The sequence below is a fragment of the Lutzomyia longipalpis genome, chromosome 1, assembly GCF_024334085.1.
Source record: "Lutzomyia longipalpis isolate SR_M1_2022 chromosome 1, ASM2433408v1".
Lineage (NCBI taxonomy): Eukaryota > Metazoa > Arthropoda > Insecta > Diptera > Psychodidae > Lutzomyia > Lutzomyia longipalpis.
In genome coordinates, this window is record NC_074707.1 from 22,013,024 (window position 1) to 22,040,021 (window position 26,998).

The window sequence follows — 26,998 nt, forward strand, 5'->3', positions numbered from 1 at the left end:
CCTCAATTTCCTGGTGACAACTTAACAAGGTCAAAGGATTTATGTATGTTTGATAAAAATGCAACAATGGCATGAAATTGAATAAAAAATCAGCTTATTCTCTTCATTTTTTATTGATAAAATAAATCATCAATGTTATAAATTAACAAAACTCTTTACAATATTCATTGTAAACTTCCTGTCCGCGAATAAATTTGCTTCTTTTGTATCAAAAACCTTCCATTCGTCATTAGAAATTTCTTCAGTTTCCCTCAAAGCATCATCTTCTTCCATTGCAATGAGATCTAATAGGAAGATTCTTGATTCATTCGTAGGAATAATAAATTCTATCAACGTCTCTATGTAGAGAAATAAGGCATAAGAATCACATGGAATATTCACTTCGTCTGTAGAAGATAAAAATTCATTGGAGCATGTTGACCTCAATGTCTTGCTAAAACACCAAATGGCTCTACAAACAATCCTCCTGACATCGGGTTCATCATCTCTAAGGAGCTGCATGATCACTCGTAGAAGCTGTAGATGAAAATCTCGCTCATATCTTGTATTATTGCTGCAAATCCTGAGGATTTTCTCCACTAAAAGAGCAATATTGAGCCTTGTGAAGTCATTCATTTCGTTGCTGCAAAATCCAACGAGACTTTCCACATCAAGAGCAAAGATGTCTTCAATCTTTGATGAACAAACAAGGACTTTCCTAATTGCGCAAATTTTCTCTTCGGTAGAAACTTGATCGTTGGTTAGAGTCTCGTTGATCTCTTCAATTGTGCAATTCCGGAGATTAATCTCAGCGAGTGGCATACAGAGATAGGCTCTACATGAAATTAGTGAATTGTCACACCGTGTTAGACTTTCAAATAAATTCTCTTCACTTGTGTAAAATATTCTTTTTAAATCCTCTCTTTGCTCTTCATTGAGAGATGAGACAAATTCAATTTCATTATCTGGAATTTCATTTAAAATTTCTTCAGGAATCTCGTGCTTTTCATCTCCATTTAGTAAAAGAATCACATTCAATGCTGTTATGTGTGTTGGATCCAGCAGAGTGTTCTGCATCTGCCGTAACGACTCCATGAGCACATTTCCAATTGATTCTGCATCCATAGCTAAGGTCAGCTTAAGAATAAGGTATGAACTCTGTACAGCAGTTCTTCCCAAAACAGTTCTTTCTGCCTCCAAAAGCTTCTGCATCTGACCCGAAAAGTCCATCAAATAAGCGTGAGAAGAAGTACTTAGAATACTTTTCTGTTCTTCATGATCTTTCGGGAGATACTTTGCAAGAATTTCCATGAAGAGCTTCCCAATTAAGAGGCAATCATCCGAATGGAGCTTGTAAAGTTCAACGAAGGAATTTAGATATTTTCGCACAATGAATGTGTCCTTTTTAGCGAATTTTCGGAAAATTTCCCTAATTTGGAGGATTCTTGAATGTAAGTCATTTGAATTTTGAGGAATTTCCTTTCTAAGGAGCCACTCTATGCGCTTCTCGTACTCAGTTGGATGAATAATTGTAATCAAAGCTTTCACCGCGAGGACTCTTATCCTTAAATCATGGCATCTTGCTGATATTCTCTCAATTTCTCTCACATATTCACCTGAATCCCATTTTGGGCCATAGTGCCCATTGAGAGTGGGAAGACGTTCCAAGAGAAGAAAAATCGGATACAATTGAGGAGCACTTCCAACTTTCACCAATTGCTCACTGCCTTCCTTCAGTTCATTGTACATAAAATCATAGAGCATGGGAGCATCTTCGAAGAATTCATTGAATATCCACGTATTTACAAAGGGTAGCTCCTCTGTTGCCCCCTTAGCACGACAAACTCCAAACATTCGGACAATTAGTGCGGAAAATAGGAGAGTTGCTGAATTCCTCTCTGTCCATGCTGCTGATCCAAAGCTCTCAATGGCAACCTTTATCCCATCCTTGACGTAATTTATTGTTTTCAATGCGGAGCATCTGAAAATATACCTGAGGATATTCATGCTGTGTACTCTGCCTTCTGTATTCTTCTTCGATTCCTTATGCAGCCTATTGATGGCATAGTCCAAGAGCAGAGGATCGTATGAGGTAATAATTGATTGAATTATAAATGGAAGACCAGCACTTCGTCGTGTTACGCATAGTTTCACATATTTAGCAGATGTTTTCCTCTCTTCTGGACACAAAACGGCATTTAAGAGCTCCTCAAGCCATTCCTTGGGCAGTTTATTCAACTCTGGGCACTCACTTAAACGTAATCGCATGCAGAGCTTTGAAAAACCCACAGCGGAAACCTCAAAAGCTCCTCTGTGCTTCGATTCAAGGAGAATTTCAATGAAATTCTCTCCAATTTGAATGATCTCTTCATTTGAAATTAAATTCGTGGATATGGGTGTTTTTTCGCAAATCTCCCCAAGGAGAAGGGTAACTTCCTTAATTGTTCGCCATCCACACAGCAGGACCATCTGGGGAGTTACACGTTCATCCGTAGACTCCAAAAGTTCACTGTCTTCTGGGAAAAATCCCTCAGGGGAGGAATTATTGACGATAGGAGCTACAATTTGTGATGCTTCATTGCAAAGAAGTAGGACTTTCTCGTAGAAACTTTTCCATCTTGGGGTTTCTTTAATAGAAAACTGTGGGATGCTTTTAAAGTTGCTTCTTGGAAGGTCATCCAAGAGATAGCGTATACACAATATTGTTCCGTACAGTGGGTTTGATGCTGAAGCTTTAAGAATTGACTTTTTGGCATCAACAATTCCTTCTTGGAGAATCTTAAAATAAGATTTAAAAAATACGTTGAAATAAACTAATTAAAATGAAAGTAAATAGATAAATTACCTGATGGCACCACTCCAGAGCAGTCAAGATATCTATGTTGCTTGTTCCGTCATCTTTGAGTGCATTTGGGAAGACTGTGGGAGCAATACTTGAGAATAGAATGAGCAGATAGGCAGCTTCTAGTGAATCTGAAGGTTTAGCACTTGTCATCAAATCTTTCAGCTTCTGCTGGATCTCTCCCGACTTCCCAAATCGCAGTTCAATCCATTTAATTAGCAAACGTTCAGGAAACTTTTTCAAACAGTCCACAGTGAGCCTCTTCACAAATTCATACGGAGAATCAAAGCAGCTGAAGACTCCATCGAGATGTCTCAATTCCCAGGGATGTTTGCTGAAGATGCCCCAGGTGTCCTTTAGAATTTTCAGAGCATATCTCTGTCGTGGAAAACTTCCACCGGCATAAAAATGCTGAAATAGAATCTCCCGGAATTGCTCTACGAAATCCGCAATGATGCTTAGCTCCTGAGCATCCCGGTTCTTTACGGATACAGCAGATGTTAACAATCCTAGCCAATTTATTTTATTTTCATGCGGTTTATGCTGCAGAACAATCCCAAAGCGCAGAAAATCCAAGAATAAATCCAAATTTTGCAAATCTCCAGATATTTCTGCGAAAACTTTTGCTGCCGCAACTCGTGTATCTTCCTCAAAAGTCACAAGTCCCTTCTTGAGGAGCTGCCGCAGCACAGGGGTCCTTGGGAAGTTTTGGGGGTATTTTTTCATGCAGTTTTGTGCGTAAAGAATCATTTCAATTGGAATTTTCTCCGTGTCTTGGATAATGTAGAGAGTGACGTCGCTTCTCCAGGAGACAAGCTCTCTAAGGAGACTCTTTACTTGCTTCCTGAACCATCCTCCATGAGGATGTGCTTGGCATTCGCAGAGGAGTGGCTTTAAAAAGAGATCGTACTGATCCTTGAGATCTGTGGTTGTCTTGCAGAGTTCCACGAGGGCTTGAATGGAAGGATTTTGATGCGAACAAGAATCTCCATGGCAGGTTAAATCACAGATTTTGTTGGACCTCATGTCATCCCTGAGGATAATTATCATATCCGGAAGACGCTGTAAAACTTCTGATGATGAATACACTTCACAGAGAACCAGAAGTAATCGCCCACGCCACTTTGGTGAACAATCTGCAGAACATGTGCTCAGGAAGATTCTCTCCTCAAAACCCCCAAAAACATCCCCTGTTTGATTCATGCAAAAGTACAGGATATCCTTGAGGCTTTGCAAAAAATAATGCTCGCTCGTAGTTTTCTGACACAACGTGAAGAATATTTCCAGGCATGTCAGCAAATCCTGCTCTTCCTCCTCTTTCCAATCTCTAACTTCTGATAAATCTTCCCTAATTATATGGCACATTGGCATTACGATGGCCATTACAAAGTGAGTCTTTAGAGAATCACCCCAGAAGTCTTCGTAGAGCCTCTCATAAATAATTTTAGCACAAATTCTGAGAATCCTGCACATATTTTCTCTTCCCTGAATAATCCGTAAAGGATTCCGGAACATTCCTTCAAAGTACAGCATAATAACATCGTCTGTGCATCCCACAGTTCCAGCTTCAATGGCCTCAATGAGATCCATTAATTTATCTAATTTCTTCAAAATTACTATCACAGAATTTCCACAGAAGTTTCGTATCTCCCTGTTCAACCTTGCATTTGGTAAGTAATGCGAAAGGTTTGGCAGGAGAGACTCCAGTTTTTCTCTACAGGAATCTCTGGAGATTTTCTCATCAAATCTGTACAAAACTGAATTGATTCCTGACGTGGAATTGAAAAGAAATTTCTCTGCCAGTGTCTCATCAACTTCTGCAGAGAGACTTCTACTGATTTCCATAAATTCAGTGAGAATGGAAAAGATATTCTTCCATCTAATCTCTACGGCTTCAGCAGTGTAGGCAAAATCATCAAAAAAGCCCGTAATCTTTCTCGCCAAATTACTTTTACATTCCAGAGAATCATAATGTTGTTGGTACTCACAGAAGACAGTCTCCAAGACATCACCTACAGCATCCTTGAGAACCGCAGGATCTTTCTTCAGAAGAAGTTGCAAAAGTTCCTTGAAGTAGTAGGAGATCACGTGATCATACGTCCTGATCCTCCACTCAAAAACAAACCGATAGACAATTCTTCTCCTATCAGGGCATTTTTCGGCTCTTGTAAACTTTTCCAGGAACTGAAAATGATTTTTATATCAGTACATAAAATCTTAATGAAGTCTTATCATTACTCTCACCTCATTTAGAATATCCAATTGCGCCACTTCCTTCTCTGCAGCTGACAGGTCATCGAGACACTTTTCCAGGAATTCCAAATTTCCTGCAAATCAATTTCAATGAATTCCTTTCTACAGCCGGAAAAATATTGGCTGAAATTATGCAAAACATGTTGTTCTAACCTTTCAATCTTATGCTGCCGGCGGATTGATAAGCTTCAGGAAGTGGGATCCTGGGTGAATGGATGCTCTCATCGTTGTAGTATCTCTGTCGATATCCTTTGATCATTTTATTCTATTGAACAGGAAGCTCAGGAGGTAACCAGCTGGAAGACAAGTAGCACATTAGAGACATTTCCGGAAGTCGTCCAGGTGCAGGAATACTCACCCGATTCATAAAAATTATTGGAAAAATAGATAATTGAGCACTAACCAAGTTTCTGCACGACAGTTAAAATGTCCAGGATTGTGGGAAAGTATTTTGTCTGGACAATTTTTTCCAGTCACAAATGATTCGTCGTCAATGGAATCACTAACTAACGTATGTGCTAAATAAGTTATGACACTTGCTGATAAAGCCGGCTGTTTGATGGATTTTAGTTTTTTTAGTTTATTAGCTTATTAGTTGATCCGATCGCGATGATATTTGGTACAGAGACTACTGATACCAGGCGGTTTCCACCAACGATATTCATTTTCCCCTCAGAGCCCCCATTCGTAGCGCCCCCATATAAATTTTTTATGCAATGTTGACTACTTTTTGAAATTGGCGCCCTAAATGTAGTTCCAAAAGCCACCACTGCTATTTTTCGTATACATTTTGTATAGGAGAAAATGAGACAGTGCACATCACTGATACTGTCTCCCTCACACTTTTAGTTTTTCGCAATTTTCTCGCGTTTTCCGCCGAATGTCCCAGCGAAATTACCTTTTCTGTGACCAGAAAGCGACGTCGCGTCGATTGTCGTCCTCAGTTCAAAACACTCAAAATTTCCGCCAAAAAAAGTCGTACAAAATGGTTTTTTTAATCCGGCGAATTTCGCCACCAAATTTTTACTGAAGCTCCCCGGGGCCCCTCGGAGCATTTCCCGCATAGGCCCAAGTCGCGAAAATGAGTTTTTCCCGGAAAAATAATTATTTTAAAATTTTTCCGCACCTCTACAAACAAACATTTCACACACACACTCAAAAAAACACACCTACACAAAATGCCAGAGTGAGAGGAAAGTATTTTTCTCATGCCATGCGATGAGTGCTATCTCGTTCTAAAACAATCGATGTTTTTTCTATGAAACCTATGAAACATACCGGCACGCCGATTCGATGTTTTTCAAAAAAATAAAAATTGAAAATTTTTAGAAACAAAATCACATTTTTTAGTACCCGAATTGGCTCTGGGGTGTTCTAGAAGGCAATAAAGAGTTTTTTGGGATAAATTTGGAAAATTGCGCTGACAAATTCAATGGAAAATGCGAGAAAATCGCAAGAAAACCTACTGTGCGAGTGAGAGAATAGAGTTGTGATGCAAAAATAGACTTCTATCTCACTTCCTCTTCAATCAACAGCGCTTCTCAGCGGAAATTTTTGAAACTTCCCAAAAAACACTCAGAAAAGCGATTGCAAAATTGGGAAGTTTTTCCGAGTCAATTTTTTGCAATTTTCTGTGAAAATAGTGCAAATCTGCGTGGAATTTTACGTGATTTGTGTAAAATAGTGTCCCCAGATTGTGTTGATCAAGTTTTTTGGTGCGAAGGAAACCTGTAGAAGACGCAAATTGCAAAATATGTCAGAGCGTAGAATGTCGGAAGAATGAGGAGGCTTTTTCTGCAAATCCATCGATAGTGAGCGATAGTGAGGGCTTTTCTGCATCTAATCATTAGAATTGTTGTGAGATTTATCTGTTGGAATTGCCTCTGTGACTCCCTACCCCCATTTCTGGGCAGACGACTTACCATAACCTCACTTTATCACCACAGCGAAAGGGGCGAGAAGCCAGGCACTCCGATTTTCAAGCTTCAAAATGTCCTTTCCGGGAAGGCCCCCAATTGTCCCCGGTATGTCCTACATGCCGCCCCCATTAATTCCACCGGTAAGTACACCATTTTGCAATGTTTAATTCCCGAAAGGGATGAGTGACGCTTGACGGAATATTTTGCTTGCAGCTTCTTCCGGCTGGGATGCCTTCTATGTCAACGCCCCCGCCTACGTCGCGGCCCTACCGCACTGGCAATTCCACCACTATTAATTCACGTCCACAGCTGTACCCACAAACGCAAGCTCCTGATGGCCCCATAATCACAGTTTTTATCGGGAATATCAGTGAAAGAGCTCCGGAATCGATGATCAAGAAAATTCTTGCGGCTTGTGGTACCGTGATAAACTGGAAGAGAGTCTCCACATTTGGTTTTTGTGAATATGAGTAAGTTGAGAACAACTTCCTCTGAGATGTTTAAAAATTGATTATTTTGTGTTATTTCTAGTGGCCCAGCTGCTGGATCTCGTGCTGTTAGACTATTGCATGGCTTTGAGGTAGATGGGAAGCGTTTAGTAGCGAAAGTTGATGCAAAAAATAAGGAACTTTTGGACACGTACCAAGAAGAAGAGAGTAGAAATAAATCCCGCGATGGTGAATTTGAGCAAAAGAATGATGAGACAATCTTGGGGAGGATTTCTGGGATTCTCGTAGAGCACAAGGAAGAGATTCAGAATTTTGTCGCACCAGATAATAAAGGTACATTTCTAGTGAATATTATTTAGGCTTGAAAGTAATTAGAATATTTTTCCCTGATAGAAATGTCAACGTCTAGGCACAATAAAGTGCTCAATGATACAGACATTGAAGAGGGGAAGAGAGATTTAATTCATCGGGAGATTGGAAAGTTCCGGAAAACAGCTGAGGAGGAAGAGCAGAAGAAGGAAAAGGAGAAGGAGCGTGAGAAAGATCGCGAGAAGGATAGAAGGAAGCGCGATGACAAAGATCGTGAGAAACGTCGCTCATCGAGTCCATCGGGACGGAAGGAAAAGAAGAGACGCCGCAGTAAGTCTCGATCTCGTGAACGTGAACGCGAGCGGGAACGTGAACGTGAGCGTGAGAGGGAACGTGAACGAGAGCGCGAAAGGGAACGCGAACGTGAGCGTGAACGGGAGCGTGAGAGAGAAAGAGAAAGGGAGAGGGATAGAGAACGTGAAAGGGAACGCGAGGAGAATAAAGTTGTGAAGAACATCAAGGATCTGCAGAAGGAAAAGGAGATGGAGGATGAGGCACGTGAGCGCAAGAAGCAGGAGAAGAAAGCACGCGAGAAGGAGGCAGCGTATCAGGAGCGTCTTCGCAACTGGGAGATTCGGGAACGGAGGAAGGCGAAGGAGTATGAGAAGGAACGCGAAAAGTTGCGTTGCAAGGAGGAAGAACGCGAACGCGAGGCAAAGCGTCTCAAAGAATTCCTAGAGGACTACGATGATGAGAGGGATGATCCCAAGTACTATAAAGGTCGCGAGCTGCAGCGTCGTCTGGCTGAACGCGTACGGGAGGCCGACAATGATGCCAAGGACAGGAATAAGGAGCAAGAAGAGCTCGAGGAGTTGCGCAATAAAGTCTTCACTGGAGAGTACGATAATCCCACGCAGGAATTCGAAAGGGTTTGTATTTTCTTAATGAGATATGGGAGTAGCTGTTAATTCTAATAATTTGTACCTTTTTTTCGGCAGTTGAAAAAAGAGCGTGAGGATCTCTACAAGCCCAAGATCCTTATTGATGTGAATCTGGAGCAGTCACAGCAACGTGAACGTGAATTGGAGCGTGAGCGTGAACGTGAACTGGAACGGCAGCGCGACAAGGAACGAGAGAAGCTCCAGAAGGAGCGGTATGTGTTGGCGCAAGCGTCCAGGGAGCTTGCATCCATAAATGCCGAACCCATTGAGTCCGATTCAAGTGAGGACATTCAATCACCGTCGCGTTCCAACCATCGTCGTTCCAAGTCCAGAGATTCCAATGCAAATAGTCTCAATCATCAGGTGAGATCAATAATTTTGGATAATCTTTCAGAAGTATTTTGAAATTTTATCCATTTTTTTCAGAATGATGAAGATTCTCAGACGTCAGCACGCGGACCGAGTCCACCGTCGAATCATCATCACCATAGCCACCATCATCACCATCACCACAACTCTCAGTCATCTGAGCGACTATCAAACACACCTCCTGTGCTGAATACATCAATGATTTCTCTGAATTTGGGCGAGGCTACGGCCAAGAGGAAGAAGTTGGAGATGAAGGATGTATTTAGTATGGATGACGATGCTGAGGAGTCAAATGGGCCGAAGAAGAGGAAACTCGTGCCGTTGGATTATGAGGACAGTAAAGGTGGCGCTCCCGTACAACCAATACCCCAGAGCCAAGCTGCAGTTGCAGCAGCAACAGCTGCAGCTATTCAAGCTAGTAAAAATTCAACTTCATCCAGGAAGAGAGATGAATCGAAGAAGAGCGGTGAGGAAGCGGTTAGAAGTCAAGAGGAGAGAAGGAAGCACATTAAGAGTATCATTGATCGTATACCCACGGAGAAGGAGGACCTCTTCAACTACAAACTCGACTGGAATGAGACGGATAACACGCTGATGGAGAAGAAAATTCGGCCGTGGATCAATAAGAAAATTATAGAGTACATTGGGGAGCCTGAGCCAACGCTCGTGGACTTTATCTGCTCCAAAGTTCTTGCTGGGAGTACACCACAAGGCATTCTCGATGATGTTCAAATGGTAAATAGACAGATTTTGTTTTTATTTTTAAGAATGATGAGAAAGATTTTTCCAAATTAATATTTTATTTCTCCGGTAGGTTTTGGATGAAGAGGCCGAGGTATTTGTGGTGAAGATGTGGCGCCTACTCATTTACGAGGTGGAAGCTAAGAAAGTTGGTTTAGATAAGTGAGACAGGACGTTCCAAGATGAGAAAATGCATCGAATGAGAGAGAACCTACAGGTGAGCCCTCATTTCTTCAGGCAGATGAAATGAAATATAATTCCTCAATATGGTGAAGAACTTTTTAAATGTATATCTCCAAACAATTTTACATTTTTTTCCCGAAAATAATTTCTCTATTTTATATAAAAAAAAAAAAGATAACAATTGCTCTGCTGAGATTAGGAAAATTATAATTTTAATAATTTATCGATGGAACGATACAATGTTGAGGAAAAAATTCTCGGAATATAATTGCAAACAATAAGAAAACATTATAAATTGATTACTTAGATGCTGAATGAGATGATAGAAAGGATATAAATGGATAAGTAATGATACATTGAGTTTTTTCTTTCTTTCTTTTGTTATGTGGACTGATTACTCACGAAGCATCGAGTTATTTTCAAAAATTTTAAAAGGAGTTGAAAATCTGCCAGAGAATAAAAGAATAAGAAATCTCTAAGCAAACTCCTATTGTTTTAAAATTGATTTCAAAAATAGTATGTCAAAACTCATCGACGAAACATCAGCGTAAATGTTTCACGCACTTAAAGAGACATGGAACAGAATAGTGACGTCATTGTTTACATTTTTAATGATTTTTCCTGACTTTTCTCAATTAATCTCATTGGAAAATATCTATTCTGTTTGCTAATTTCTCATTTTCTAGTCCTTTACAAGAACATGTTTGTCCTGTTTGTTTCCTCCAAAATGAATAGACATTATCCTTTTGTGAATTTCCATCCTTATGTTCTCGTTGGCATTGAGTGTGACATCAAAAGATTCTCGCATAATGTTTCCGCACAGAATAAAATGTAAAATGGGGCAGTAGCAGTTGTGGCAGTGATAATGAGATGTGATAAATGCTCCTCATTTCTGCACTTGCTCAAAAACCTGTTGGAGGTGCTGAGGCCTGATTCTGAAGCGACCAACATAGTATTTGAGGGCGGCCCGCATTCTCTCTCTCTCCGAGAGCACACCAGCACGCTGCTGGTGCATTGTGGAGATTGCAGAATGACTGCACTGCAAATTGAGTAATACATCGAGCAAACTACATAATATCAGTGGGACGATTAAGTGAGTTACTTTAGTGGAACATGTTCTAAAAGTGGAGAGAGAGGAAGAATTTTTCCCCTAAATTGCCTCCAAGCATACCCACCTCTCACTCCGACTACCTTGCCCGGTTGATGCAGAAGTGAGATGCGAAGAATAATTTCATTCTCACCTGGAAGATTCTTGCAGCTGTCTCATTTCCACCTTCACGGTTCAGAAGCTTCGCGGTATCACTGACCACGGTTTACTTTAACGGTACCCGAGGCAGAGACAAACACGAGCTTGCGACCTCACTCGCGGAGATTTTGAGAGCACTTGGCCAGATGCTGGGTAGGTACATCTCTCGTGACCTCGAGAGCTCACGTAGAGTCGCATATGATGCTTGTTCCGCATCCGCGCAACAATTGATTTCCTCCCACGGAAGGTTCTTGCAACTGTCACCACGGAGATGATGGATCTACGTGATGTGCTCCATTTCCGCGCAGTGGTACAACGGGAAAGATCTCATAGAGCACACCACAGATGATCTACGAGAGATCCCACGACATCACGCACACACTCTAACTGTTCCCAACGTGATCTTTCCGCCGGATGATTCTGGAGGGCGCGCGAAAAACTGTCAAGGGTTCCGCTCCGTGACCCCTTAGAACGCCGTGCCATCCTCGGATTCTGTAAATTCTCTCACGTGACCACCGTCTTCACCTTCTTCCTCCATTTGCTCCGTGGAATTTTAATTAAACAAGAGACCATCTCCATGACCTGGAGGACTTAGCCCCGAGGTGAGTATTATGTTTAGTTTAACCTCTTGAAAAATTAAATTATTATCCAAGTGTGAGGTAAATCAGTGGTCAGGAGGATTCTCTAAATGAATAATATTTCGAGAGAATTTAGTCACATAATTCCTTCATTTTATTACTCAATTCAAAAGAATATTATTCTCGTTGAATATGTTATAAGAAAAAAAAGTTACCGACTTCCCGTTTAATGAGATTAAAATTCAAATCTCTGGAGCGGAAATAATTTCTAATTTATTGCCAAACTCTTTTAATGCCATGAAAAAAGGATTTTCATAATTTTTATTTTATTTTTAATTGAAAAAAAAATGAAGTAATTTAAAAATTAACCTCATAGAAATCACACATAGATCATAAAATGCAGCATAATAAAATCAATTGGTTGATAATATGCTTGTGGATTTAGAAGTTAATCAAGCAACGGCAGATCAGCCACAATGTGTGTGGTGTATGTGTGCAAAGCATAAATTCTCAATGCTCTCAATCGGGTGTTTGCTTTGCATTTTATTTCGCGATAAGGCTCTCGCAGGTGCAGAAAGAGGTCACCGTGAGAGCACTCTTGATGGTGATCTTAATGAACCAGAGAGACAGAAACACGGTCCAGAATCCATGCCAGTTCTGAGAGACAATCGCCTGTCCCGGACATGAGATTTGCAAAAAAAAGACCAATTGCATCATATATCATATCTCCGTGTGTCATAATTTCTTTCATATGTTTATGTTCTTCTTTCACTGAAGAAGTGTACATAAAGATGTGGTGCTCTTCCTGCGACATTGAACTGCCGGAATGGCGCAAAATTGGCGCGCAATGATGGAGGGAGGGTAGACGTGAAAGAGATTTTCAATTACACCGGAACGATTTTTGCCACAGTTGAGCAGTTCTCTGGTGAGCAGTTGGTGAGCTCCTCCGCCAATCTTCAGCAGCTCGCGCGAGTGTCTTCAGTTCACCATCAGCCACCGATGGAGTGACACCAGTGTTCGCGGATCTCTTCGCTATAACTTTCAAGTTCTTCGTGCCCAACGGGCGAGCTCTTGCAGAGACTGCGCAACATCAGGCCTGATTTTTTTTTTTTACTTCTTTTGCGTAAAAGAACTCCCTTGATGGTCTCTCAGGCATCGCGAGCAACCTGTCCAATTGAAAGTTTCGCGTGTGCTGCATTGTTGTTCGCGGTTGAGAAAATTCACCGAAAATATTGTGAAATACTCCCCGAAAAAGTGAGTCAAAGAAAAATATCCAAACGAAAGAGTCTCTCTGCGATCGCGAAACCCACAACAAGAGGAGGACTGCCAGTGTGTGCATGAACAAAAGACGGTGACCAAGCAAGGTACAACCAAAACACAAAAATCACCCGCACATTGCAAAGAACATGTGAATTTGAGAGATTGGAAATAAATCACAACGTGAGAGATTTCTGTGAATGCAATTAATAAAATTGCTGATATTGCCTTTTGGGCATTGTTCCATCCACAACTACACAGTGCAGAAAAAAAACATATACAACTTCTTTGTGCGATTTTTCAGTGAGATGGAAAAACGTCTGGGAAAATTTGTGATTTAGTGGAATTCTTCGTGCGCGCGGGGCATTTTGCAGCTAAACTGAGAGAGAAGGAAATTCCCGGAGAAGATCAAAACATCTCTCACATCAGCTAAGGCGTGCTCCTGCACACAGAGACAATGAGAAGAAGGTAAGAAAGATATGGAAGGTGATTCCTCCTCATACCGTACCTACGCTAATTTTGTGATTTTCTTGATCTACTTTTCCCGTTTTTCTTTTTTCTCGCCATAAGACCATAAAATCTTCCTCAATTTCACACTTTGAACAGGAATCGCCCAGTGAAACGATATTTTTTTTTCAATTTATATTGTTCAACTTGTTGTAGTTTATGCAAATTTAATTGTTTTAAATGCTGCATCTCTTCCATGTCCGAGGAAATAACAAAAGAAAATAAGAAGAAAAAATAGTTCATCATTTTATTTCTTCTCCCTACTTTGGAGGTGAGAGGTGGAAAATTCTCTTCAGTGAGTGATTTTCACATTTGAAAGTTGAGAGGAAAATATTTATTCTGTTCAGATTATGAATTTTATTATTCTTCACAAGAAGTTTTCTACCTTTTCCACTTCCGAGCTCTCAATAGATCTTTAATTAAATTAAATTACAATCATCTGTACGCCGCGAATGAAACACGCACAAGGGCACGGGGTAGGTGACCGACCCCACAGATTTTTACGCAAATTAAGCAAATTCATGTGGTTAAATAAGGTTTTATTGATTTCTTGAAATAGTTTCAGAAGTCTTCTATCCATTTCATATTAAAAATTTAAATTTCTGTTGGATTTTTATTTTAAATTCATACTGGTTTTTAACTTTGGCTAAAAACAAACTTTGAAGGAATCACCTGATAAAAATACTAATTTATTCTGCAATATTTTCAATAAATTTTAATATTATTATTTAAATCTCATATTCTGTAGAAAGGAAACTATTAAAGTTACAGGTATCGTTTTAGTTAATCTACGTGCATTTTAATTAATTTCAACTCTTTATTGCCTTTAAAAAGTAGTAAAATACATAGTTAAACGTAAAGAAGAACTTTGTGGTTCATAATTTTCATTTTTCATAAAAAAATCATTCCAGATCATGCAATTTTGCGATTTCTACTGCATCATAAAACTACAAATTAAGTGATTTTTTTTTAGACGGGAATAGAGACCAGACTTTTTTTTTGTAAATTCACAAAATCCAATAATAATGGCACCCGAATGTCTCACGAGCAAATAAATTCTAACTCCATATAAAGCTTATAAATCATATTTTAAAATTAATGAAGAAAAAAAGCTCTTAATTATCTATTCGGGTTGTAACCTCTACTTCTGGTCAGAGCGAGTACATAAAATTATCAGCACTCGCGTGGCGGAAGAAAACCAAAAAAAATTGAGTGCTCGCGAAACGACCACGCAAATTCACTTAATCGCGCGCGTATTACGTAAGGAAATCGGTACAAGAAGCAATTGCCATTGACATTGGGAGTCATCGATCATTGATCTACAAAGTATGTTGTATGAAGAAAGTCTCTTATGCTGCCTCTCGCTGTGTGTCGGCAGCTGAGAGCACCTGAGAGAATAAATGCCAAGAGTGCAGCATAGAGCACCGCGAAGAGCGACGATGTTGTTGTGTTGCAGATCAAATGGTCACGATTTTACATAACGCGCGGTAACAAATTACGTTAGGATCTTTTGGAGAGGAGAAGCAACAAAAACACTTCTCTTGGCAGAGAATTTATATACCTACATAATATAGGTAGGTAATATATGTGTAATCTTGAGCACAGGAGAAATGGGAAAGAATCGAGGTTACAAATCCAGTGAAACGACCTCAAATCACAAATTCTCCACTTATTCCCTCCGCTTCAGCACCTTTAAGAATCACAATAAATAAACATAAGCATCGATAGAGAGGTAATGGATTGAAAGAAAATGCCAAAGGCTATAGAACGGCTCACCAGAAGTGGGAAATGCTAGAAACTTCAACGCAAATACATTTCGATGATTCATTCCTTTCATCGCAATTTATAAAGATTTTATGTTTTAGGGCATTTTGCATTCTCTTCGTGTTTAATCCTCGATTTCTCCAACTGCTAGCTCTTTAGGGTCTTCGTGAATTTTTTTCCACAAAACTCCCACAATTTTGATGTATCAATTGGGATAGGTAACCCTTTTTCGCGAGCACGTTTCCTAAGTTCAAAATCACGAGAATATTACCTACATTGTGTGTGATTCGCGGGATCACGAGTGGAGCGAGGAGGATGAGAAGAAAAATTCGAGTCAAAGAATGGAATCACGCCTGATAACGGGATTGAGTATGATTCCAACTTATTATTTTCTTCATCTCCCAAACACATCAGCAGGAAGAATGGTTGAACAAAAGCGAGCATTAGATGTGTATATACGCTACAAGAACCCATTGAATTCCGCATGATCAGGAAATTCACAATTTATTTTTGATTCTATACCTCAACATCCAGTGTTCCTTCTTAGGAATTTGTGGCGCCTCTTGAGCTTCATCTCCTCCCACCAGATGATCTCGTGCTCTGAAACTCCCTCATTAACCATATCCAAACACCTTCTTCGCATTGCGCGCGGGGTTATAAATGGAATTAATGAGGATAGGGATGTAATGAGGTGGATTAATCCAATAATACGCCACAGAGCACATACTGCTGGTAATTAATCATCGGTGTGTGTGCGCGAGATTATAGAAGAGGAAGAATAAATCCAGAATGTGGAGCATATGAATGAAATTCTTAACGACCCGAACTAATTATCACGTTTCGCGTTGATTTTCAAACCGACCTCAACCACCTGGTGTGTGGCTCTTGTGGCCATTGCAGAACATTTGTACCAGTCAAGTCAATCAATTTACCTTCAGCTCCCCATGCTTGCGTCCATAATACTGTGCCAAACTCTCGTGGGATCCTCAATTCTTTATATCTGTTTGAAGAAGCTTTGTTTCATTTTTTTAAAGTCATTTAGAGCATGTTGTTCAAACTGAAATTAATCTAGAATTTTACGGGAGAACTTTTGATAGATCTTGCGAATTTAATTTCTTTTAATGCCGGGAAAAATTTTATTTTCTTTGGAGCTTTCTAATTTTTATTTTAATGGACTAACTGCTGAAACTTATAATGTATTACGTTTAAATGAAAAAGAGTTCTTAGGTTGGAAGATTTTCTGGAAATAAACAGAAAAATTAATAATATAAAAGACCAAATAAGTGTTCCCATAATTTTGGAAGAAAAGTAATTAGAGATTTATATAGCCATGTACTTTCCATCTCAAAGTTTAATAAATTCGCACTATGATTTTTTTTAAATTTTAATTAGGAGATTGCATATACAATAACATGCTGAATTAAATGTGTCAGTATACTTGATTATCTTTTATAATTTTTTGTGATTATTTGTTTCTGAAAAACCCAATTTAAAGAGTAAAAAATGTAAAAAAAGAAATCATCCTTTGCCTCCTCTGCAATTTACATTGCTGATTAAGAGCTTAAATAAACGAGAAATTCACATCAATTTACTTCAGTTCCAAGAGTGTAGCCATACTGTGTAGATCGTCTCAATTTATTTGTGAAAAGTCTCAGAAAGATGTCGGCAGTTAGAATTGGATTTTTGGTTTTATCCCTTGCAATTGTAAGTTCTGCTTACGTCATGGTTAGTCCTCCCAGTACACATCCTAGTAAGTGATTTGAAAATCTTATTTGAGGAATTCTATGCTGATGACTTTACATGATTTTACCCGATATTCATCTACTTGCAACAGATCATCCTGGTTATTGCTGGATTCCGCATCTAAGTCGAACTGTTAAACCTGGCTCAAGTTGGACTGATCGAGAAAAATGTGAAGAATATAACTGTTCTGATAATTTTTCCTACAATATTGTCGGATGTGGGAAGATTGGCTTTCAAGCCCCTTGTTACTTAACTGATATTGATACTACGAAGAACTATCCAGGGTGCTGCCCCAAGCTACAATGCAACTAATTTGAATATCTTATACCTAGCTGTAAGAAGATGAATAATGACGATCTTGAAGATCTCTCCCGTTTGATTTTTTTTATATTTCTTCAAAATTGAATTTTCAGAGTGAAAATACATATTTTTTTAATAAAAAAAACATCATTCTTTAAATTTAATTTGTGTGAATCATGTTAATATTCAACTAAATTTTTGAAATACGCATTAAAGTACCAACGATAGTGCGATTTTTAAAATAAAAGAAATACACCTGCCCTGAAGTCTCAATTAGAGATTTTTTATAGGCACGTATAGCATGTACTTTCCATCTTAATGCATATAATTTAATTCGCACTTTACGAGTCTATGTGAAATGTAAATTACATGATTATTGTATATAGTGTTGAGTTAGTAGAGTACATATTTGATTATCTCTAAAGTTTTTTTGTTTGTGCTAAATATATAAAGAAAAAAATCATCTAAAGATGCGAAAGTTGACGTCCTTCATAATTTTGAAGATCAACCACAGAAGTGAGTGAGAATTTTACTTAAACTTGTACTTCAGTTTCAAGATTACAGTCATTCCGCTTAGATCGTGTTAATTTTTTCAAAGAAGTCTCCTTGTTGGGAAAAATGTCGGCAATTAGATCGGGAATTTTTGTTATTGCTCTAGCAATTGTAATCTCTGGTCAAATCCTTCGTCACCCTCCGAGCACGCATCCCGGTGAGTGATGATCTTCTAGTGATCAAGGGGAGTTCTAAAGGGATCTAAAAAACTTTATGGCAATTGATGAGGGTTTTAATCAATGCGTGTAGATTACCCAGGACATTGCTGGATTGCTGATCTCAAACAGGCTGTTAGGGGTGGCTCAGAATGGAGTGATCGACAAAACTGTGTCAGATATTCATGCTTTGCTCATGATTACTCCTACGAAATTGATGGATGTGGAAAAATGGCTATTCCAGATACTTGTAAACCTACTCCTATTGATACCACGAAGGATTACCCAGATTGCTGCCCCAAGTTTACATGCAACTAAACTAAATCCACATAAAGCACATATTTAACATACTTTGGTAATGATCCATGCTGATGTTGTGCCCTTATCTGTTTGATGAAATTTATTTACTAAACAGAGTTGAAGTTTTTTAAAAGATTAGAACTTTTAAGAGGAATTCAGCTTCTAACTTACTTTTTATTTAAAAATTAAAAAATGGTGCTAAAAAATTTAATGATTTTTACAAATAAATTAAAAATGCATTTACAGATATTTTTTTACTAAATACTTTACCAGTTTATTCCAAATATCCATTAATCTCAATAACCGTGCAATATGTTAATAAATCTTGCTAAAAAGATGAGAAATCACTCCCACTACAATACGTATGCCGTTGTCCTTCAATTTCTCAAAATAAAAACCATCAAATTGTGCAAATAAATAGTCACTTTGAAGTTGAAAGTCAATCTATGATAATCTTGGTGTTTTAAAGTGATTTTGTGATTTTTCTTATAAGAATGAATTTTCTTAATGTTAGATTTTTTCTATTCAGTACGTTTTTTACTATTATTTCATGTCAGGTTGCATTTTTTAAACCAAGCATAAATCCAGGTGATAATTATATTTTTTTTTAATTGATTTATTTATGAGTCTTCTAAAGAATTTTGTTTTATTCTGTAGAATATCCGGGTCATTGTTGGTTAGAGAATTTTAATCAAACTATAAAAGGAGGTGATGTATGGACGGATCGCAGTGATTGCGTTCTCTTCTCATGCTCTGACGAAGACTTTTCCTACACTGCTTCGGGATGTGGAAAAATAGGTGCAACAGGACCTGATTGTAATGTTTCGGCTGGAGATAATAACAAGGATTTCCCTGATTGCTGCCCTCGAGTATCCTGTGATTAAAATAATGTACAATATCGATTGATTTATGCTCTGTGTCTGTTGAATTTCAACTCTGTGTATTGGATTAAGCCCAGCATGTAATTATGTAGGTAGACTTTTCCTCTCATATTCTTTGGGACCATTTTCTGTGACTTGCTTAATAAATTCATTATGAAAAAAAGCGTCTCCAAATTATGTGACCGAGACACACATTTGGGCTGGAAAAAAAAAGAAATTACCAACAAATTCTTAACGGTTTGAAGCACATTTCTCGCGCATATGAAAGAGTGTGGCGCAAATATAAAATCTCTGTTGAGACATCTTCATTTTACTAATGCGATGCTCACTAAACATTTTTGCTATAATAACAGTTATACAAATTTTAGAAGATTTTTCCACCAACTGTCACAAAAAGTGTGTTTCGTCAATTTTTATGCTTTATATGTACCTCTTTGTGCCCATCATCTTTATACCTTCTTGCAGCTCCCTCATGTAGCTGCATTGCAAAGTCCATCATCTCTACCCATCTAATTAATCTTTAATGACCAATTGTTTAGTCTATGGGCTTTTTTGTCCACATCGCTCTATACTATGGGAGTCGTGTGGGGAAGCTTACGGGTTCTTTCCCGCCAGATTTCTTGTGCAATTCATGAGCATTCAGAGCGTGATTAATCACCGTGTGTATACCGGGTATGGTGTGGCTACAAATCAATAAAATTATCATCACGCACTGGGCAAAATATGTAGTAAGTCGAAAGAGGGATAGAGAGATGGTAGGTGCATAGATCGCATGTTGAGGCCTTCCTGAAGGAGTTGCCGGTGGAATCACTTCCGTCCATTATGCATCTCTCACAGACAAATCATATACAATACCACCTCTCCATCAACATACGCGAGAAAAAGACGATTAAAGGGAATATAACAGTAGATACACATCACGGTGGGATTTTTGAGCAGTTTGATTGAATTTATTGGTAAATGAACAAAATTGTTGGACTTTTTCTCTGCCCTTTCTCCACATAAATTCAATTTGCTTTTCATCTCTGACATTGAAGACCCGCGAATGGGGAAAGATGAGAAAATTCCGCAATGTTACGCTTCACGGTGAAATTATGATCTAACTGTCGTTGATTATTGAAATCTTGTAAAAGCATCTTCCTGACCACATGTGATTCACCATGTGCACGCAAATGAGGTTGAAATGATTGCGAAAAAAAGCCCCGCATTGCATATTTAGATCAATTTTGGCGACTTAAACATGGCAAAAGTTCAACAATCGAGAACAATGATGCGAAATAGATAAAGTGGAGGTAAGTAAGTAATTTTGCTGAAACGCGATCATGCTAATTTTTAATGGGCCAGAGATGATGATCGCATCGCAAGTTGATGATCTCCAGGAAGTTGAGCTTCACACGTCGTCGTATGTGAAATGAATCAATTGATTTGTATGTTGAAAATATACGGCCACGCGGAGAGATGTGAATTTCAATTGAGAATTAACCGTTTAGTCCCCGGAATTGTGTGTGCCTCTGCCAAAATTGAAGGTGGTTCCGTGACCCAATTCTCGTGTAGCATATCACCGCGATGGTATACTTCTTTTTCTCACACATCATGTGCTTCTTCACGAAATTACACTCCAAAAGTGCTAACTGTGTTTTCTGTCGACGCAGAACCACCTCCCCGCGGGTAAGACAAATCCCTGAGAAGTCTCCGTACTGCGACAATGAGATCGCACATTTTTACTCAAGCCGCACACATTGACTCGATAAAATTCAACGGTGCTAATTAATTGGGATGAATAACGCAATTCAACGCCTAAATTTAAAAAGCGTAACGTGTTGCACTTATATAGCAGCACATGATGAAGAGAGAAGGAAATTGTTTTATTTATTACCAATTCGCGAAGGAGGAACTTTTACATTCTAAGATGAAAAAAAAAATCTTCAAGCCCAGGGGCGATATATTTTTCTTCAAAGGGCTATACACAATCCACTCCCACGCGACATAGAATTCAAAATCAAGTTCAAATACCAAATGCTCGTGGGGCAATTTATTACAAAAGCCCGGGCTATACAATTGAGAAGGAGAGAAAGGTGAAATGCTCCATTTTTTTCCCTTCCGTATAAGAGAGCAACAAAGAAGGAAAGAAATTTATGATGCAATTTAACAAAGAAACAATAAAACTTTCGAGATCTTTTCAGTCACTAAAATTAATGTGATTTTTGGGGAATTCATCTTCATGAAGTTCATTCAGTTGGATCGCTCGGCGCAGTTGGACGTATTTTTGTGGCGCTCTTGAATTATTAGTAATGGCTCGTGAATTATCGAAAAAAGGGCAACCCGTGAAATGTGATTCGGAGATTTCTCAACTGAAGGAGTTCTTTGAAAGGAGATTTGATCGAGTGGACAAATATATGGAGAAAATGGAAACAATTTTTTCGTCATTCTCAAAGGAACTCACTGGACTGAAGGAAGAAAATGATGCGTTGAAAGCTAAGATCATCTCTCTGGAGGATCGTTTGAGTGATGTGGACCCAGAACCTTGTGACTTGAATGCAATTGTGATAGATGGTATACCCAATGTCAACGAAAAACGCAAGTTTGCTCAAGCTGAGTGTACCTTGAAGGAAATTGGAATTTCTGTGGATCAAGGTGATTTGGATCAAGTTACCATCATTAAGAAAAAAATAGTGGCAAAAAATCAATCTGGTTCCAAAGAGCGGGACGCTGCTGATAATCCAGGAAAAAATTGTGTCATGATTGTGCGTTTTGCTTCGAGGCGGACAAGAGAGATTGCAATGCAACACTGGAGAAATCGAAAAAGGTCTGGATCAACGGCAATTGAGTTTGGGGGAATACCAGTCGAGTTGAGCGTGAGTGAGAGATTGAGCAAATCCCGTAGGGAGCTGTTCAATAAAGCAAGAGAGGCTGCTACGAAAAAAGGCTGGGCTTTTGCGTGGCACCAACAAGGTCGAATTCTGCTGCGTAAGAGGGGAAGAGGTACCGTTTTTGCAATTGATTCTCATCAAGATCTAAAAAAATTCATTGATTGTAACTAAATTGTTTCCAATTGTTAATAATTTTTGCATGACTTATTGGTAAATATTTTTGTAAATTCTTGGCAATGCGGATCTTTGAGAGATTACTTTAGTTTAAATTTGATAAAAAGTCAAGTGAATTTGTATGAATTTGAATTTAAATTACGCGTTGGGTGATCAACTGGGCTCCGAGGTGGCGACACAGCTTTTAGCTCTGCCACTTTGATCCCGAGTTCCTTCTACATTCTGTTTGTAAAAAATTGAAATATTTTGTAAATTTATGTATGTATGAGGAATAAGGTGAATAAATATACTCTACTCTATACTCTACTCTACTCTCTACTCATTTCTTCAAAGAAAAAAATTGCCATTCTCCAATCAAAATCACGCTCAAAATGTTGAAAATTTTATAGCCCATAATAATATTTGCCTTAAAAGAAAATCGAAAGCTCTACATAAAGTAAGTAAATTATGAAAAAATAAGTTGCTTTGTCAATAGCTAATAACTTTATAGCTTTTGATTTTAGAATTTACATCAGCGACTCTTAAAAAAACTTTCGCTAAGGAATGATGTATTCTTTAACAGCATTTTGAGATTTTTTTCAAGAAGAAAAAAAGTCAATATTTGATTTTCATAGCAGAATATTCGCCGTAAAATAATTTTGTTTCGGTGTCGGTGTTTTATTTCAAAGAGCCAGCCAAGGTAGTTTCTTCTTGTAATTACGATGTGCAGTAAAATAAAAGACCAGCATTCATGCGATATATTGAATGAAAAGAAGAATTAGAGAAAGACAAACAATAACATTATTAAAAACATAGTTCCATTAATTCCTTTCGCTTCTCACAAATGGAGATTTTTTTAATTTAATAAAAAATATGTTTCTTTACACATTTTTGTCGTTGTTTCAATTTCATTAAATTTTCGCATCACAGGTGTGGTATTTTAATCAACTATAATTTTCACTTTCAAATGAATAAAATCCCATGAAATGACATCTTTGCGATTATTCAACTTATTATAAAATCACTGATTTCCAATAAAAAAAAAAGCTAATGAGATTGAAGAAGATTTCCCAAAAAGCTTTTATTGGATTGATTAGGGCGGAGCACTGTGCCACCACCCTGATGAATATTAAGTGATTATGAAGTAGAGTGAAAAGTTTTTTTTCATTGTATGTAGTCAGGCAGGAGAAATGAGTTCATCTAATGTGCATGCCTTTGTCACTTTCAGTTTTCATTCAAATGAGATTTTCTTGCGAGATTTGCCTCTGCATGCGGTGATCAAATGGCGATGTAATCAACGCAAGGTCAGGCGAGAAGAAACGTACACACAGATGCTTTATCACAAGAGCATCGACATTCCCATAGCTATTGCATAAAAATAGAAACAACTCAATGACTTATTTTTTAAAGATCGCGAAGAATGTCACTCCCCAAGAAATCAAGAGAGCCACAAATTGGAGTGAATGGGATTATTCGATGTTACGTGTGGGAAAAAATTATTATCATTAAAATAAATAAATCCCGAGTGAAAGAAGGTAATAGAAAGAGAAAAAAATGTGCATAGAAATGAAGACACTTTCACTGATATAGTGCCTTTTTTTCGTCTTCCGTGCGCCTAGCGAAAATCTTCATAAAATGTTAATAATAAATATTTATTGAAGTTTAACTTCCTCTCTCTCTCTCTCTACCAACACCGGGGTTTGAGGAAGTGTGAGAAAGAGCTTTTCAAAATTATTCAAAGCTGCGAAAATTAAATGCCCGCTTTTCTTCACTTCTTTTGCAGCAATTCCATGGAGTGGCTTCAATTGTTCTTCGTGGGCTTCCTCATTGGTGCAACAGGTACAACTTCCGTTCGTCCACCGCCAAATCATGTGGTTTCCATCAGTGCCAACTGTACGAGGGATTTTATGAATCTCCGTCTTGATCTTGGTCGTCCCTTCAAGGGGGTAATCTTTGCTAAAGAATTCGCTGAAGAGTGCCATTCGCGTGGCAATCTCACTTCAACCGTAACCCTCCGACTACCCACTTCCGGCTGCGGTGTACGATCTGAACCGCAGGAAGATGGTTCCATGGAACTATCAGTGCGGATTGTCGTTCAAATGGACGGAAAACTACGACAGAGTGCGGACGTTGTGAAAATAGCCAAATGCACTCTTCTCACAGACATGATGAGCATGAATGTGATTTCATCACACGACAAACCTGTAAGGTAAATTCAAAGAACTCTTGGACACACAATTCTGAAATTATTTTTTTACGGGAAATTTTAATGAATACGCTGTGCAAATATAAAATTCACCAACACGAGCTTTCTCGTCTTTGTTGAAAAAAAAATTGCACCTTTCAGAAGGAATTGTGTAACTGGTTGGAGATTTCATGTGTGATGTTTCTCTTTTAACTTTGGGAATGTGCTAATTTGCTGATAAAATTACTTTGCATTTCCAACTATATTTTTCTCGAAGGTAAAAGTTGCAAATTTCTTTAAATGATTTAACTTTTTAATAAAAATGTGAAGTAAAGCCGAAAAATTTGAAATTTTGGGGGGCCACTGGTCCGTCATGCGGAGCATTTTTATTATGAACTATTCCATCAGTTATCAAGATTTCCCAAAAAAAATTACATGAATTTATACATTTCAATTAAATTTTAAGATATTTTTTTAATTTCATCGATTTTATCATTCAATTTCCTTTGCAGAAATGGAAGGATGAAAGCCGACTTACCAGGATCATCAAGAGTACGAGTGTGGTTGGAATTGGGCGGTAGTGGAGGTTCTGGAGCAGTTGAGGTGGGACAAGCAACAACCCTTGGTGTCCGTGCTATTCTACCAGGAAGTGTTGGGGTTCGCGTAGTTGACTGCATAGCCTTGGATGGGCTTGGAGAGGCATCACAGAAACTTCTTGATGAGAGGGGCTGCCCCATCGATGAACAGGTGAGTCTGCGGGAGGTTTCACTTTTTTACGACGCATAAAGAGTCAGAGAAAAGTGTGTGTGTGTATGTATTTACAGGTGAATTTGCATTACAAACTTTCTGATCTTGAAAACATTTTTTTCTCTTTGTAACCATCTCCCTGAGAGACTTCCTCGCCCTTCCTTCAGCGCAAGATTAATAATTCAACAAGACGTGAGAGATTTTTTTTCCATCTCCAATTGTTTCACCACAAATATTTTCATCTCATTGCCAAAGAGGAGAAAAATAGTCTTCAATTATTCCATTGTTAAATGCGAGAGAGATACAATTGTGACGAACGGGAGTGCTTCTTGTAGTACTCACAACGGAGAACTCTCGATTTTCAATAATCTTGGCTATTACACTTTATGTCTCTTTCAGGTGATGCCGGCACTTTTGGTGCGATTCCGTCCAATAGAAGAAGGCTGGTCCAAACCACACAAGGATGATCTTGTTGAGAAACTTTTTCAAACGACTTTTCCCGCCTTTAAATTCCCCGATCGGGAACACCTGCACGTATCCTGTGGCGTTCAGCTTTGCCGTGGACGTTGCCCCAAAGTGGATTGTCGCAGACGCGATGAGAGATTTATGCTGCCCACTGAGAGGCATTTGGCACGAATTGAAGTTTTCAATTCTCTAGCCGTTACGGCGCCACAAATTGAGCTAGATTCTCGATCACGCGGTGATCGACGGGGCAATATGACGCTGGAGCAGTACCAGAGATTGAAAAAGCTACGCTCAGATGGAACACTCTGCCTCTCGCAGTCCTTCTTGGCACTTTCCTTCTGCATTCTCGGCGTAATATTCCTTGTCGCCATTATTGTAGCCCTGTGCTGTCTACTGAGATCCCGGATGCGCTCCAATACAAATGGTAGTTCCTATCGTAATTCCGGAGCCAGCATCTTCTCCTCGAGGTGAGTGACTGATTGCCATCCAACCCATGGATGGGCATTGTGTTTGCTAATTTGCTAATAACTCTATTTATTTTTTTTTCATTACATATTCCCTCCCAGCAGCTCCGGCTCTCAGTCACGCTTCGGCAGCAAACTCCTCATCCCATACTCGGGCTCTCTCCCATACGGAAGAGTTTATTAATTGCCTTTCTTTCGCTCTGGACAGCATTCCCCACAAAGACTGATCTCTTCTAGTTCATACAATGTGCATACCTACATATCAATTTTCATGCATATTTTTAGTTTTTATTTTCTCTTCACATTTTTTTTCTTATTCTTCCTCTATCGGTGTTGGCGGGAAATCTTTATAGTGGGTGGTGAGGCGATAAGTGTGTCCATTGACACCTTCCAAACTGGGACCTTTATATTGAAATACAAATTCTATGTGTAAGAGCTGTTAATTAGGTGAATTATTGTGATAAGAATAAACAAATTTTCCAAATACTTGTTTTTTTCCTTACATTTGTTTTTTTGCGTTATTTAATTGAATTAATAAAGGACAAAGAAAACAAAAGAAATTCTTCCGATGTAAAATCAATAAAAAAATTTTAATTTTTCATTATTTATTTTCATTTTTTGAAATGGACCTACGAACTTTTTTAGCTTCAGGAGTTTTTTCTGTCCTTTTTTTATTTTTTTAATTGTGCTTTTCATGGCGGAAAATACAGTTTTGGAAAATACAACTTTTTTTTGGAAGTTGTTTTGATTCTCATTTTTTTTCCTGCACACTCGCTGTTTTTTTTTTTAACCTCTAGGCCGCCAAGCGGGGTCGTTGAACGACCCCAGCCCTATATTTCGTGCTAT

The 26,998-nt window shown here is 38.6% G+C and overlaps 3 protein-coding genes and 1 long non-coding RNA gene across 11 annotated transcripts; 3 read left to right on the forward strand and 1 right to left on the reverse strand.

Moving 5' to 3' along the window:
• Positions 1-97: 97 nt before the first annotated feature.
• Positions 98-5,589, reverse strand: LOC129796972 (uncharacterized). Of its 2 annotated transcripts, none has more exons than XM_055839148.1 (5): positions 5,433-5,589; positions 5,228-5,370; positions 5,066-5,148; positions 2,825-5,005; positions 98-2,757 (listed from the first exon to the last, which is right to left on the reverse strand). In XM_055839148.1, the coding sequence occupies exons 2-5, from the start codon at positions 5,331-5,333 to the stop codon at positions 136-138; spliced, it is 4,992 nt and encodes a 1,663-aa protein (XP_055695123.1). In that variant the 5' UTR covers positions 5,334-5,370; positions 5,433-5,589; the 3' UTR covers positions 98-135. The 2 variants fall into 2 exon arrangements, with proteins under 2 accessions (XP_055695123.1, XP_055695124.1); XM_055839149.1 differs by having other exon boundaries at positions 5,478-5,583.
• A 1,035-nt stretch (positions 5,590-6,624) lies between these two features.
• LOC129796989 (RNA-binding protein 25) lies at positions 6,625-10,339 on the forward strand. 2 transcript variants are annotated; one of them, XM_055839190.1, is made up of 8 exons: positions 6,625-6,931; positions 7,021-7,133; positions 7,207-7,463; positions 7,525-7,775; positions 7,836-8,680; positions 8,750-9,055; positions 9,119-9,796; positions 9,876-10,339. In XM_055839190.1, the coding sequence occupies exons 2-8, from the start codon at positions 7,065-7,067 to the stop codon at positions 9,966-9,968; spliced, it is 2,499 nt and encodes an 832-aa protein (XP_055695165.1). In that variant the 5' UTR covers positions 6,625-6,931; positions 7,021-7,064; the 3' UTR covers positions 9,969-10,339. The 2 variants fall into 2 exon arrangements, with proteins under 2 accessions (XP_055695165.1, XP_055695164.1); XM_055839189.1 differs by having other exon boundaries at positions 6,625-6,895.
• A 2,254-nt stretch (positions 10,340-12,593) lies between these two features.
• LOC129797025 (uncharacterized) lies at positions 12,594-26,638 on the forward strand. Of its 6 annotated transcripts, none has more exons than XM_055839259.1 (6): positions 12,594-13,173; positions 13,371-13,534; positions 24,075-24,500; positions 24,989-25,223; positions 25,623-26,155; positions 26,255-26,638. In XM_055839259.1, the coding sequence occupies exons 2-6, from the start codon at positions 13,524-13,526 to the stop codon at positions 26,334-26,336; spliced, it is 1,287 nt and encodes a 428-aa protein (XP_055695234.1). In that variant the 5' UTR covers positions 12,594-13,173; positions 13,371-13,523; the 3' UTR covers positions 26,337-26,638. The 6 variants fall into 6 exon arrangements, with proteins under 6 accessions (XP_055695234.1, XP_055695237.1, XP_055695235.1 ...); XM_055839262.1 differs by having other exon boundaries at positions 26,258-26,638; XM_055839260.1 differs by having other exon boundaries at positions 12,594-13,534.
• On the forward strand, positions 17,929-18,634 carry LOC129797067 (uncharacterized). Its single transcript, XR_008751301.1, has 2 exons — positions 17,929-18,089; positions 18,182-18,634. It is a non-coding gene; the product is annotated as an uncharacterized LOC129797067 (long non-coding RNA).
• Positions 26,639-26,998: the final 360 nt, after the last annotated feature.